We start from the raw sequence: 15,787 nt of genomic DNA on the forward strand, positions 1-15,787 counted from the left end.
CTGTGCTGTGCTCAACTGCTCAGTCATGTCCAACTCTTTGTGACCCCAAGGGCTGTAGCCTGTCAGGTTCCTCTGTCCATGGGATTTCCCAGGCAGAATATGAGTGGGTTTCCATTTCCTTCTCCAACAGATCTTCTATACCCAGGGATCGAACCCATGTCTCCTGCATTGGTAGATGGACTCTTTACCAGTGAACCACCCAGGAAGCCCAAGTCAAAAATTAGAATATGCTAGACAGGAACACACACAAACACTAAATGGAGACACATATCATGTTCTGGGATAGAAGTACTCTTTATTTAATACATCCCCAAGAAAAATATGAAGATTGGGGGGGGAGGAATTTAACCAAATAATTCTTTAGTTTACATATAATAAATATGTATTCATGAATAAATATATAATAAAACCTGAGGATACTTTGAGAATTAACAGAAAAAGGGTGGTAACTCATTTTTACTTGATATTAAAAAAAAACCTATTTTAAACTCAAAGCAAGTGGTATTGGCATAGAGATAAATTAGTACAACAAAAGAGAAAGTTCAGAAATAGACTCTAGTATTTGATTCAGTATATGAGTCAAATCGCCAGAGAAAAAAATAGCAGTCAAGGAATACGCGTAGAACAACTGGCTAAACCATTTAGCAACAATAAAAATAAAAAAAAGACCCCTCCCAACCTCACTCTTTATACTAAAATAAGTTTCAGAACATTTAAAGACTTAAATTTTTTACAAACTGATGAATTACAGTTATTATTTTGAGAATGGAAGGTCCAAGGGCAAAATACATAAGGAAAAAGACTGATACACTTGACTACACAGATATAAAGTTTTTGTGTGGCAATGCATGACACAAACAAGGTCAGAAGGGAAATGATCAAGTAGAAAATGTGTTGACAACATAGGTGACAGTTAAGAGTGAAAATCACCATAATATAAAGAGCTTTTTCAAATCAATATAAGATTCAAGCCAACTACTGAGGGAAAAAAAGGCACCCCAACAGAATTACAAAGGACCATCAACATGCAAAACAGAGAAATGCGAACAAAGCATTGGACGGTCATTTTCCACCTACCAGATTAATCAAGATTAAGGATATCAATGATGCCACTTGTGTTGAGGCTTCCCGCCGGTGAGAGCATAAACTGGCATAAACTTTCTTTGAGATTTTTGAGTTTCGGTAACCCCTAGCTGTGCCCACAAAGTATGGATATGGAAACATATCCATATCCACACACACACACATATATCACCAAAATGACTCATTCATTCTCTCTCTGAGACAATGGGCATGCACTCTTCTTAAAACTGATTTGCCTCACTGAATCACTTGGCCACAGACACACAAAAAGGCACACCCTCTTTCCTCTCCAAAACTGAGCACTTGAGTTTAACCCATAAAGGCTGTAGGAGGAAAACAGTCCTTAAAAATACCATTTGATTGACTTCTACTACTACTGGCTTTCTCTTTGGTGAATCAAATGGAAAAATTAAAGGTTTAGGAAATCAAAATATGCGTTAGCAATATGAAGGGAGCCTTGAGAATTCTTTTTTTACTTCCTTTAAAATCAATTTAAGTATTAACTTTTTTCCAAGCTACTGCAGAATGTCAAAGATAATCAGTTCTGCTCTGGTCTTCATCTTAAAGGGCCCAGCTGCAATTATAGGTCTGGAGTTATGGGTGGACTATTACCTATTTCCCCTAATTAACCTCCACCTATTTTGTTTTTTTATGGCTCCTTCTAGAAGTGGTGAGGGAAGGTATCTACAGTGAAAGGATAAGTATAAAAAGGCACAGGTGCTACAATAAAGGCAGTAACAGTATATATATTGTTATATATATATACATGGTTTGGAAATATAAAAACCTGACTCTCCCAAGAATCAATGGTCCTGTCAAATCCCAAATGAGCACTGGACTTCCTGCCAGAATATTTGGCCCCACAACTGAAGTTACATATTTGTAAGAACCTATCTCTCCATTTTGAAATGGGGAAATGATAACCCCTAAGCTTCCCACCACACAAAACTGCTGTGAGGACTGAATGAAAGAACATGTATAAACAAAAACTATGGTGGAGATAAACAAAAACTATGGGCACCAAAAACAAAAAGTCAGCCAGGAAACAAACTGTCCAATATCTGGGTAACCCTCCAATTTTTATTTTTAATTTAGCAGGGCACTCAAGACTAAATCTTAGCACTCACCTCTATACACTGTCACCAAGACAGTTAATTAAGAAAAGAGCCTTTCTCCATCTCTACTTGAGGACCAAGCTTTATTTAGTGGCCCTCAACTCTGACTGCTACCTAATCCGGCCTTCGACAGAAGGATCCTAAATGCTTACAGGAAGACTCACCATTGGTCTCCTGTGATGCTCTCCTGCCTTAGCCAGGAATCCACTTGGGAAAAAAAGGATGGTGCTGTGGTAAAGCTAACCAGGTAAATTCAGAGAACTTAAAGCTGCCTTCATGTGTATGAGAAAATGATCAGGAAAGAACTGCAGGAAAATGGTGCATCTTTTTTGCAAATGTTCAGCACCTGCTTCTGTTAAGTATTAACACCTAGCAACTCTGTGTTATAATCTGGAACATTCAGAAGAAGGAGCAAAGTCTCTGTTTTTGCTATTTCAGTACTCTTTCATGAACTGCTTTTATGTTTCTGCACGTACCCAGAAGTACATTTTACTTCGTATTTCGTTAGTTGTTTTAGGCAGACACTTTTGATACCAAGCAAATGGGATCTCTTCCTTTCAATGACAGTTATGCTAAGTTCCCATATGGACAACTGTAGCTTCCTTGGCAGTTAATTTGAGAACTGGAAATTAGGGGGAACTACAGAAACATACGGCATTCACAGAACTGGCAATAGATAATAATGAGGGGAGGAGGCTCAGATTCTTTGAACAGAGGGGGCTTTTGAGGGAAATCCTTACTCACCAGAGACCTTACTTAATACTAACTGCAAGAATTTGTAATGATTCCCAAAATTAACCCAAGAGCTGTGAAAACAGTCTAAATGTGAATTGCTGCACATAAAAATTAAAAGTAGGAAGCTGTTTGTATTAGTCTGTTGAGAGTTCTACTCTATAGTTCACCTGAGATGAGGGCAGGTGTGGTTCTCATGTTGATCCTAAGTTGCAGTCTGAGCTGGTACCTCAGGACGAAGGACAACTATTCCTAATACTGTCCAGTACTGGTCAGGGGCAGGGCCAACAGCTGACCTTGAAAGCCCAAGCATCTCGGTACCACTTCACTCTCTCTGACTCGTCAAAGTTGAGAAGAGATGCCTTGGGCTGGGAGCAGCTTCATAGACAGCTTTCACCTGTTCTATCTCTGCCCTTGTCTCCTCATCAGCCCACAAGCCCAGGCTGCTCAGATGTGTCCCTCACTGATGCCCAGGGAGCCAGTGGAGCATATGCCAGCCCACCACGTCGGAAAGGCTGTCCCTTTTCTTTAGGACCCAGTGTTGCCCAATTCTAGGACCACGTTCATCTATGTTGCACCCCGAGTTGGGCAATAAGCTGCCCCCCACCTCCTTCCCAAGTTCTCTATTCTCCAGGCCTGGAGACAAAGGGAGAAGGTGGAAGAGGACACCACTGTCCCTTAGAGAAGCCACAAGACTCTGTCCTTCTCCCTTCCTGCCTTGCTGAGCCTTGGAGTTACCCTGTAGTTTAGGAAGGAAAGTTCAGGAACACTGAATCGGGCTTCAAAAGTCAAATTGAATCCACTCCATCTGTCAATTCAGCATATTGACATCGGGCCCAAGATTGCTTAACACCTAATGTGTCATGGTTAGTGATAAAGTAACACTCGTAGTCACTGATGTTGTAGATAAAACGCAGGATCATGTCAACCACATTGTTCCCCTCTCCTGTAAACACACAGGCTCTGGCCACGGGCTTCATATTATTGCGACCTATTGTTATCACACGAACCCTCAATCTAAAGCACATTTTTAGGAAGCAGTAATAAAAAAAAATTAATCAAGGCTGCTATAAACCTTCATGTGGAAGAGAACTAAGTTAACAGAATATTTTTTTACTGGAAGAAGACTCATGGCTTTTGAATACATATAAGACAAAGGGAACTGTATCAAAGTAATGGCTGCCTACCAGACACTGCAAGGAACTTACTGGAGTGGCCAGGATAGTATACTTTCTTTTTCTTTCTTCCCTTTTTTCAGTATTTTAAAACTCTTTATTTATTCATTTTGGCCACACCACACAACATCTTAGTTCCCTCACCAGGAATGAACCCATGCCCCTTGCAGTGGAAGCATGGAGTCTTAACCAGTAGACCACCAGGGAAGTCTCAGGCTGGCATGCTTTCTAATTAGTGTGTCACTAACTGCAGGAAAAGGGGTGCTTCTAAAGTGTCTGACACGTTTGCCTCAGTCAATGATCTCTATCCTTTGCAATGACGTCCCTCCTACAGTCAGACTCTAGCCCACATCTCAATGTATCTCATTGGTGGTGGTGTAGTTGCTAACTCATGTCCTATTCTTGTGACCCCATGGACTGTAGCCTGCCAGGCTTCTGTGACCATAGGATTCTCCAGGCAAGAATGCTGGAGTAGGTTGCCATTTCCTTCTCCAGGGGGTCTTCCCAACCAAGGACTCAAACTTGGGTCTCCTGCATTGCAGGCAGATTCTTTACCAATTGAGCTACAAGGGAAGCCTGTGTATGTCATTACTTATTGTAAAAGAACAGATTCTGAATTCATAACAGAGATGCTCTGAAGGAAGAGGCAGAGACTCTCAGGTATCACTTGGAGGAGAACACAGGCCCAGCCCACGTGACCTGCAGCCTGTGGTCAACATCACACACATCAAGGTTCTCAGGTTCAGAGATACAGGGAAGACAGCAGCAATTCCTGAGTGTCCTCCTTGGGGGGATGCCAAAGAGATAGTGACCATCTTGAATCTAGGGATGGGACTGCAGGTCCACGCACACACGGGGCCTCTGCGCAGGCCCCCGCATCTGCTCCAGCAGCAGTGCGTCCTCTTCACACAGTGCCCGCCGGCGATCTAGACACAGGAGGAAAAGAGAGTTCACTGACACACGCTGGTTTTCCCATGGCCATCCCCGTGTGCACAGGAAGCAGATGTGCCACTGGTGTGGGCGGCCAAGGAGCCATCACTGATCCTGCTCTTTTCCAGGGACTGGAGGGCATTCCCCGCCCGCCCCTGCCCCACCCAAGGCGCAGAGTCACCCATGCCTTTCACCTGCTGAGTATCTGTGGGGCGCAGGACAACTTCCCCCCAAACCCCCTTTGACCCCCCTCGGTCCCAGCTGTTCCGCATGGTTCCAACCCCCTCCTCCCTCCATTCCACTCATTTCTCAAAAATGACGGTCGCACATACCAAACTGCTGAGAAAGAGAGGAATGCGAGGACGATCACGACAGCCATGGAGCCCAGCCCAATGCCCACCATCTGCGGCAGCAAGAATGTGAGTGATGAACCTGTGAGACAAAAACCACACACTGAGCCCACAGCGTCCGGAATCATGGCCCTCCCAGGAGCTGCATGCCCACCTGTGCTCACTCCGCATTAACCAGAGCTTGACCCTGATTAATAAACCATCCCAAGAAGGCCCAGAGTGCCTCTGAGCCCCTTGAGCTGGCCCTGAGGACAGGGCATCCAGGAAACACGGTCCCAAGGCACTTTTGAAAAGGGAGCATAAAAACTAGGTCATGTTCTAACTTGAATGTAACTTCAAGGGATAAAAGCTGATCTTTTGGGGGCACACAAATGCATACTTCGTGTGTCCATCCTCCTTCAAGTCAATTACACTTGATCAGTTTTTATGGGCAGATTTCCTTTGTCTTGAGGAGGACGTCATTCTGACATCATTTGGAGTTTTGCTTCAAAAATGATAGTTTAGCTCAGTGGTCAAATACAGCAAACAAATCGTCTCTGTTGAGTAGAGTCATCTGTCGCTTTCCCCACACATCAATAAGGGTGCTACCTCCCTGCTCTGTTCAGCAGGTTGCCATGAGGATAAAATAAGAAAATTGATGTAAAACCTCTTTGAAAGGTATTCATATGTTCTATTTGGGGGTGCATCGCATGCCAACTCCAGGGAGATCCCTGGTTGTTAATGGGAAAACACCCACATTTGAGTCACACATTTGGGTCAAATGACTAAATCAGAGGATCGTGTTCCAAACTGAAGGTCTCATTTTAATTTGCAAGCACGCACTTACCACTTACTATGTGCCAGACACTGATCTAAAAACCTCTCCTAACCACCCACTGGGTACCATAATAATAGCACCAAGTATTATTACACTGGGCACTATTATTATTCCCATTTTATAGAAGAAGAACCTAGACATGGAATGGTTAAGAAACTCCCCCAAGGTCACCCAGCTACTAAATGATAGAGCTAGGATTCAAACCCAAGCTGCCTGACCCTGGGGTCATTGCTTCTGACCACAGGACCACGCTCTCCCAGTGCAGATCTGAATCCAGCTTTATCTGCAGCTAAGCTAAGCTAAGTCATATCAGTCGTGTCCAACTCTGTGCGACCCCATAGACAGCAGGCCACCAGGCTCCCCCGTCCCTGGGATTCTCCAGGCAAGAACACTGGAGTGGGTTGCCATTTCCCTCTCCAATGCATGAAAATGAAAAGTGAAAGTGAAGTCGCTCAGTTGTGTCCGACTCCTAGCGACCCCATGGACTGCAGCCTACCAGGCTCCTCTGCCCATGGGATTTTCCAGGCAAGAGTACTGGAGTGGGGTGCGAGTGGGCCATATTCTCCCCCCAAAGTCAGGCGGGTCAGACCAGATCTTTCCTGCACAGGCTGATGATGCTGGGACCTCGGGCTGTGGTAGTTCAAATTCCTCTTTGGAAGAACAAAAATCTGTACAATGGAGCCACCAGACTTTAAGATCTAAGGGGGCTGACTCTGCATACATAGAATTAAAAAAATAACGCCAGCAAGCCATGGAATAAGTTTAAGGATGTGCATCCATTTCCAAAAATTTCCAGATGATTTGTTACAGCTGTCATTGTTGGAATATCAAATTACAGTCATCCCTTGGTATCCATGGGGGATCTTCTGGGGCCCCCCTCAGATACCAAAATCTTTAGATGCTCAAGTCCCTTATATAAAATGGTACAGCATTTGCTTATAACCTACTGTACATTTTAATTCATCTCTACACTATGGGCTTCCTTCGTAGCTCAGACTGTAAAGAATCTGCCTGCCATGCAGAAGACCCGGGTTTGATCCCTGGGTCAGGAAGATCACTTGAAGAAGGGAATGGCTACCCACTCCAGTATTCTTGCCTGGAAAATTCCCCGGACAGAGAAGCTTGGCAGCCTACAGTCCATGGAATCGCAAAGAACTGGACATGACTGAGCGACTAACTATAATACCTAACACAATATAAATGCTATGTAAATAGCTGTAAATACAGAGTAAATGTTAGGTAAACAGTTGCCAGTGTGCAGCATATTCAATTAACTTTCTGGAATTATTTTTCCTGAATATTTTCAATCCACAGCTCATTGAATCCATGGACGTGGAGCCTGCAGACATGGAGGGCCAACAGTATTTCATTTTTCTGTACCCTCCTTTTATGATGCCCCAGGCATATGCTTAGTCCACCCCCTAGGTAACCCAGCACTGCCCTGGAAGAGCTGAAAACAGTAAAAGCAAATATCTGCTACTGTAAGGGGAGAGAAGCTTAAGAGGAAAAATAGTCCTTGAGCTTGAGACCCTCAAAACATAGATGACTTAATTCCCTGGCAGTGCATGCGGTGTATTTGAGAACAGTTCAAGCCTCTTAACCATTTCAACATCAATTCTGTGCTAACACAGTAGCCACTAGCCCAATGTGGCTATCTAAATCTAAATTAATTTAAATTAAATTAGATTTGAAATTCAGTTTCTACAATGAGGTACCACCTCACACCAGTCAGAATGGCCATCATTAAAAAATCTACAAATAGCCAGTTTTTTTTTTTCTAAATGTCCTATGGACATCTAATAACAGCATATGAGCTACAAAATATATTTAAAATTTTGTGGGATATAAGATTGGGGCTTTCCTGGTAGCTCAGCTGTTAAACCCCAGTTCGCTTTCTGGGTTGAGGAGTTTCCCTGGAGAAGGGATAGGCTACCCACTCCAATATTCTCGGCCTTCTCTGGTGGCTCAGATGGTAAAGAATCTGCCTGCAATGCGGGAGACGTGGGCTCGATCCCTGTGTTGGGAAGAGCCCCTGGAGGAGGGTATGGCTACCCACTCCAGTATTCTTGCCTGGAGAATCCCCATGGACAGAGGAGCCTGGCGGGCTACAGTCCATGGGGTCGCAAAGAGTCAGACATGACTGGGCAACTAAGCACAGAAACTAAGCACAATTAGGCACAAGATATAAGATTAATAGAAATCTATTATATTTACATGATTAATGACATTATTCAAGACGTTCCTATTCTTATTTTTTTCTGCACTTGATAAAATATTCTCAGACCAATGTTAATATGTCTCACTATGATTATATATTTTTTCTTTTCTCTTATATTTCTTCTGATTTTTGCTTTATGTATCTTTGTTTCTTTGTTGTCAGGGGTCTAATGGTTTATGATGTTTATCTTCTTTGTGAATTGTACCTTTTATCATTAAAAATATTCATCTTTGTTTCATTTAAAAATAAATAAACCAATTTAAATTAAAAAATAAAGAGGAAATTCTACCAATGTATTGTACTGTAAAAAAAAACCAAAAGTCTACAAATAACAAATGTTGGAGAGGGTATGGAGAAAAGGCACCCTTCTATACTGTTGGTGGGAATTGGTATAGTTCTATGGAGAAGCTCTATACAGTCAGCAAAAACAAGACCGGGAGCTGACTGTGGCTCAGATCATGAACTTCTTATTGCCAAATTCAGACTTAAACTGAAGAAAGTAGGGAAAACCACTAGACCATTCAGGCATGACCTAAATCAAATTCCTTATGACTATACAGTGGAAGTAAGAAATAGATTTAAGGGACTAGATCTGACAGACAGAGTGCCTGATGAACTATGGACGGAGGTTCATGACATTGTACAGGAGACAGGGATCAAGACCATCCCCATGGAAAAGAAATGCAAAAAAGCAAAATGGCTGTCTGGGGAGGCCTTACAAATAGCTGAGAAAAGAAGAGAAGTGAAAAGCAAAGGAGAAAAGAAAAGATATAAGCATCTGAATGTAGAGTTCCAAAGAATAGCAAGGAGAGATAAGCCTTCCTCAGCGATCATTGCAAAGAAATAGAGGAAAAGAACAGAATGGGAAAGACTAGAGATCTCTTCAAGAAAATTAGAGATACCAAGGGAACATTTCATCCAAAGATATAGGACAGAAATGGTATGGACCTAACAGAAGCAGAAGATATTAAGAAGAGGTGGCAAGAATACACAGAAGAACTGTAAAAAAAAGATCTTCACGACCAAAACAATCAGGATGGTGTGATCACTCACCTAGAGCCAGACATCCTGGAATGTGAAGTCAAGTGGGCCTTAGAAAGCATCACTACAAACAAAGCTAGTGGAGGTGATGGAATTCCAGTTGAGCTATTCCAAATCCTGAAAGATGATGCTGTGAAAGTGCTGCACTCAATATGCCAGCAAATTTGGAAAACTCAGCAGTGGCCACAGGTCTGGAAAAGGTCAGTTTTCATTCCAATCCCAAAGAAAGGCAATGCCAAAGAATGCTCAAACTACCACATAATTGCACTCTTCTCACACGCTAGTAAAGTAATGCTCAAAATTCTCCAAGCCAGGCTTCAACAGTACATGAACTGTGAACTTCCAGATGTTCAAGCTGGTTTTAGAAAATGCAGAGGAACCAGAGATCAAATTGCCAATATCCGCTGGATCATGGAAAAAGGAAGAGAGTTCCAGAAAAACATCTATTTCTGCTCTATTGACTATGCTAAAGCCTTTTACTGTGTGGATCACAATAAACTGTGGAAAATTCGGAAAAAGATGGGAATACCAGACCACCTGACCTGCCTCTTGAGAAACCTCTATGCAGGTCAGGAAGCAACAGTTAGAACTGGACATGGAATGACAGACTGGTTCCAAATAGGAAAAGGAGTACATCAAGGCTGTATATTGTCACCCTGCTTATTTAACTTCTATGCATCATGAGAAACGCTGGGCTGGAAGAAGCACAGGCTGGAATCAAGATTGCAGGGAGAAATATCAATAACCTCAGATATGCAGATGACACCACTCTTATGGGAGAAAGTGAAGAAGAACTAAAAAGCCTCTTGATGAAAGTGAAAGAGGAGAGTGAAAAAGTTGGCTTAAAGCTCAACATTCAGAAAACGAAGATCATGGCATCCAGTCCCATCACTTCATGGGAAATAGATGGGGAAACAGTGGAAATAGTGGCAGACTTTATTTTTTGGGGCTCCAAAATCACTGCAGATGGTGATTGCAGCCATGAAATTAAAAGACACTTACTCCTTAGAAAGAAAGTTATGACCAACCTAGATAGCATATTGAAAAGCAGAGACATTATTTTGCCAACAAAGGTCCATCTAGTCAAGGCTATGGTTTTTCCAGTGGTCATGTATGGAGGTGAAAGTTGGACTATGAAGAAAGCTGAGTGCCAAAGAATTGATGCTTTTGAACTGTAGTGTTGGAGAAGACTCTTGAGAGTCCCTTGGACTGCAAGGAGATCCAACCAGTCCATTCTAAAGGAGATCAGTCCTGAGTATTCTTTGGAAGGACTGATGCTAAAGCTGAAACTCCAGTACTTTGGCCACCTCATGCGAAGAGCTGACTCATTGGAAAAGACTCTGATGCTGGGAGGGATTGGGGGCAGGAGGAAAAGGGGACGACAGAGGATGAGATGGCTGGATGGCATCACTGACTCCATGGACATGAGTTTGGGTGAACTCTGGGAGTTGGTCATGGACAGGGAGGCCTGGTGTGCTGCCTCCCTGGATTCATGGGGTCTCAAAGAGTTGGACACAACTGAGCGACTGAACTGAACTGAACTGAATACTATAAGTTGGTATAGCCACTGTGGAAAACAATATGGAGGCTTCTCAGAAAACTAAAATTAGAGTTACCACATGATCCAGCAATCCCACTCCTGGGAATATACCCACATAAAACTATAATTCAAAAAAACACATGCACCCCTGTGTTCAGAGCAGCACTATTCACAATAGCTCAAACATGGAGACAACCTAAGTGTTAACGGAGAAATGAAGAGATAAAGATGTGGTCCATACATACAATGGAATACTACTCAGCCATAAAAAAGAACGAAACTATGCCATGTGCAGCAACACAGATACAACTAGAGATTATCACACTAAGTGAAGTGAGTCAGAAAGAGAAAGACAAACATCACATGATATCCCTTACATGCAGAATCTAAAATACGGCACAAATGAATTCATCTACAAAACAGAAACAGTTTCAGAGACATGGAGAATAGACCTATGGCTGCCAAGTGGAGGGAGTGGGATGCACTGGGAGTCTGGGGTTGGGAGATGCAAACCACACATTTAGAATGGACAAACAACAAGGTCCTATTGTACAGCACAGGGAACTTCACTCACTATCCTATGATAAACCAGAATGGAAAAGAATATAAAAAAGAATGTCTATATGCGCATAACCGCGTCACTTTGCTATACAGCAGACTGGCACAACACTGAAAATCAACTATGCTTCAATTTTAAAAATTTGAAACAAAAATTCAGTTTCTCAGTCATACTCTTTTCAGTGCACATTTCAAGTGCCCAGCAGTCACAAGCGGTGCGTGGCGACCACGCTGGACAAACACCTTTAAAACCTTTCCGTCACTGCAGAAATCTACAGACTGGCGTGGCTCAGATCTCTACCACCAGGCTGAGAGCAGTGTGATTCTACTGGAGACTCCATACAGAGGAGCCGGTACAGCAAAAGCAGAGTAGAACACACCTTTTTGCTAAAGAGCCAGGCAAACGATTCCCTCAGAAAGTGTTGTCAAGAGACTTTCTAGAAAAGCATGATGCATATTGTTTGGCTACTTTTGGTATTCAGAAGAAAAAGGCTTTCACATTTTTAAGAAGCCATATTATAAAATGGGAGGAGGCTCTCTGATTAAATTAGAAATTAAGAAAGAAAACATCAAGAGTGACTTGAATGACTAGATATTGAAACAGTGCCGTATCAGTACAGGAAAGAATACATCGGAACAAAACAGAAAGCCCAGGGTCTTTCGTGGTGGTCCAGTGGTTAGGAATCCGCCTGCCAATGCAGAGGTCACAGGTTTGATCCTTGGTCTGGGAAGATTCCACATGCCTTGGGGCAACTAAGCCTGTTGGCCACAACTCCTGAGCCTGAGCCCTAGAGCCCATGCTCTGCGACAAGAGAAGCCACCACAATGACAAGCCCATGTACCACGGCAAAGACACAGTGCAGTCAAAATAAATAAATTAAAAAAATTTTTTAAGTAAAAAGCCCAGAAACAGACCCAAATATATAAACAAAGCTTGAGTATTGGAGTCAGGTTGACCAAGTCTGTATTGGACACTACCACTTCCCAACTGTGTGACTTTAGACAAGTTTTTCAGCCATTCTGGGCCTCAGTTTCCTCACTGAGGGATGCTCCAATAATATGGGAATCATAGCCACAGTATCCACCTTATGAGATTATTGTGAGAAATAAATGAGTTCAGACAGGTTAGAATTGTGCCTGGCACGCCATAAGCAATTGGCAAATGTTAGCTATTGCTAATATTGGCACGATTCTTGCTGGTAGAACAGCTCCTGGTTCTATGTCGCTTTTCCTACATTGTATATGTGCTCTGTGAACATGAGTCAATCCAATCATGGTATAGCCACATGCTTCTTTAGGGACTTCCCACATTAATTTCTTACTGAGAAAATTTACAACCAGCCAATGGGTATTACATTTTTCAAAGCTCTGCCATCATCTGGCTAACCCTCCCTTCCATGATCTCACGCCATTTTTCTTCTCAATCACTTGTAGAATATTCTTTTAGAAACCCAAGTGAGTGAATCATGTGTATATCCTAGATTCTCAGTGACTCATTCTTTAACCAGTTAATCCATTAGGCTTAAACCAGTCTCTGTAGGGTGGCTCCCTGAAGAGGTACAGGGCTCAGGAGCAGTGACAGGCCTTCCCTGGCCTTATCTTTAACCTCTTCACTAATGGAAGGATCACGGGTGCTGAAGAATCAGTTTAAAAGGCCCCATTCCTACTCTTAGATGTTGTGACAGCTTGAGGACTTCCTATGGTTATGGACTTTTTTCATGAATTTACACCAGCAGGGTCATTTTCTGAAAGCAACAATTCTGTTCTCCAAAAGGTACAAATAATGGCACTCTGACTTCTGTCTAGTGTGTTAAATTTCTCTCTGCTATTCCAGGGTCCCCTTGCTTGAATCCCCTGAGGAGTGCATGCGTGCATGCTAAGTCACTTCAGTCGTGTCCGACTCTGTGCGACCCTATGGACTGTAGCCCACCAGACTCCTCAGTCCGTGGGATTCTCCAGGCAAGAATACAGGAGTGGACTGCCATGCCCTCCTCCAGGGGATTTTCCTGACCCAGGGATTGAACCCGCATGTCCTGTCTCTTGCATTGGCAGGCAGGTCCTTTACCACTAGTGCGATCTGGGAAGTCACTCCTGAGAAGTAGAAGATGGCAAAGGAGATCAAAGTAGAAAACTAATTTAGAGATTAATAAAACCTGATGATTCAGTAAAATTATTGAATTCATCCTCTCTTGCAGCTTAACAAATTACCATAGACTTAGCAGTAGCACCCATTTATTAGCTCACAGTTCCGTGGGTCAGAAGTTCAGGCACACTGACTGGGTTCTCAGCTCAGGGTCTTACAGTGCTGAAATAAGGATGTCAGGAGGTCTGCATTTCCCTCTGAAGTCTCGGGAGAAGAATGTACTTCCAAGGTCATGCAGCTTGTGGGCTAAATTCAGTTCCCTGCAGTTGTAGGACTGAGGTCCCCATATTATTACTGGCTGTCAGCCAAGGGTAGCTCAGCTCCTATAAGGCTGCCAGCCTCCTTGCCATGTGGTCCTCCCCATCTTCAAAGCCAGTAGGAGAAATCATTATATCAAATGCATCTCTCCCTTGGAACCTCCAAATTCCCCTGTCTCAAATTCTCAAATTTGGAACCTCCAAATTCCCCTGTGACTTCTAGACACAGATTTAAAGGGCTTACATGATAATATCAGGTCCACCTGGATAATTTCCCTATCTGGGACTTCAGTTACATCTTTAAATACTTTCACAGCAACAACTAGAATAGTGTACGAATAAGTAAGAGCAGGTGGGTGTACCCAGGGACCAGGAATTTGTGAGGCTGTATTATTAAGAGAATACTACCTACTACAATTATGAAGGTTCAAAATGAGAGTGTATGTATGTATATATACGCATGCACAGCATATTCATACATATACATCCCCACTAGGCTTATATCTGGATGTCAATCTTCTCTGGCTTATTTGATAGTATTGCACCTGCTATGCTTCATTTTTCATCAGACTGTATTACTAGTTCCCCAGTAATCATTCAACCCAATCCAATAAAGTTTGGTTAAATACCGACTGCTTACCAGGCATTGCTCTAGCTCTTCAAATGCTGTCCCTCAAGGGTAGGAAATCTAGCAAGAAAAGACAAGTGCACCAGGGGCTTGCAAGTACAGTAGAAGGGCTAAAGAGAGTGAGGGAGAGAGATCCTGTCCTGTTGAGGAAATCTTTAAAGTGTCAAGGAGAAAATGGCATTTGATTTTAATCTCGAAGAACAGGAGGGACTGTAATAAACAGAAATTGCAGGGAGCTTATAGGGTGATCCAGGTGAAAGTAAGCACAGAATCATATGAGCAAAGACATTAAGGAGAGAAAAGAAGGGACATAGGCAGAGAAGTAGGGGCACATTGGTTTAAATGGAGAAGAATGGAGATGCAATCAGAAGGGTACATTGCTGTCCAACTGAGCCCTTGGAAACCAGACTAAGAAGTCCTGGCAGGACTTCCCTGGCAGACCCATGGTTAAGAATCTGCCTGCCAATGCAGGAGACTCGGGTTCGATCCCTGGTCCAGGAAGATCCCCCATACCGCGGAGCAGCTAAACTGTGCACCACAGCAACTGAGCTGGCACTCCACAAGACAAATCACCGCAATGAGAAGCCTGTGCACTGTAAGAAAGGGTAGCCCCTACTCACTGCAACTACAGAAAGGCTGTGTGCGGCAACAAAGACGCAGCGCAGCCAAAAGACACATAAATAAATCCCCCCAAAATAAGTTTTTAAAAAAGAAGTAGTGGAGAACTCTGGAGAGACCATCAGGGGAAATCAGAAAATCAGTACTGCATGTTATTAACATGTCAGGCAGTAGGGTAGGCTGGAGGGAAGAGGGAAACCCTGAACACTCTGATGGGAGATAAGAAATAGGCTTGGCCAGTCGTCCAAAGGGCTCTGCTCAGGGAGTGAACACAGAAATGACAGAGAGGCCTGCCCAAGTGCAAAATGTGGGCTAAAAGAGAAAGAGGAGGAGCCATAAATGACTCAGAGGTTTCATGCCTATGACTAAAGAATGTTCCCTGATGAGAATGTACACTTTCTCATCATCTCATGTATCAGATGATCTTGTGCTACAACTCAAGAAAACACAGGCTCAAGTCCTTTGTGGCTGGAAAGGATCGCAGAGATCTTGGAGGAAGGCAATGTAGAACCAGCCAAGTTAAATACAATTTACAAGACACTCGACTGATTATGAGCAGGACTCGGGCAAGGGAGCTCAGGC

The 15,787-nt window shown here is 43.1% G+C and overlaps 1 protein-coding gene across 1 annotated transcript in view; it reads right to left on the reverse strand.

Moving 5' to 3' along the window:
* Positions 1-268: 268 nt before the first annotated feature.
* SUSD1 (sushi domain containing 1) overlaps positions 269-15,787 on the reverse strand; it is a 136,170-nt gene continuing 120,651 nt past the window's right edge. Inside the window, exons 16-17 of the mRNA XM_044940451.2 lie at positions 5,368-5,467; positions 269-5,031 (exon numbers count right to left, since the gene is read on the reverse strand). Coding sequence (XP_044796386.2) covers position 5,031; positions 5,368-5,467 — 101 coding nt within the window. The 3' untranslated portion in view covers positions 269-5,030. The remainder of the gene's footprint in view (positions 5,032-5,367; positions 5,468-15,787) is intronic.

Source organism: Bubalus bubalis, chromosome 3 (genome assembly GCF_019923935.1).
Source record: "Bubalus bubalis isolate 160015118507 breed Murrah chromosome 3, NDDB_SH_1, whole genome shotgun sequence".
Lineage (NCBI taxonomy): Eukaryota > Metazoa > Chordata > Mammalia > Artiodactyla > Bovidae > Bubalus > Bubalus bubalis.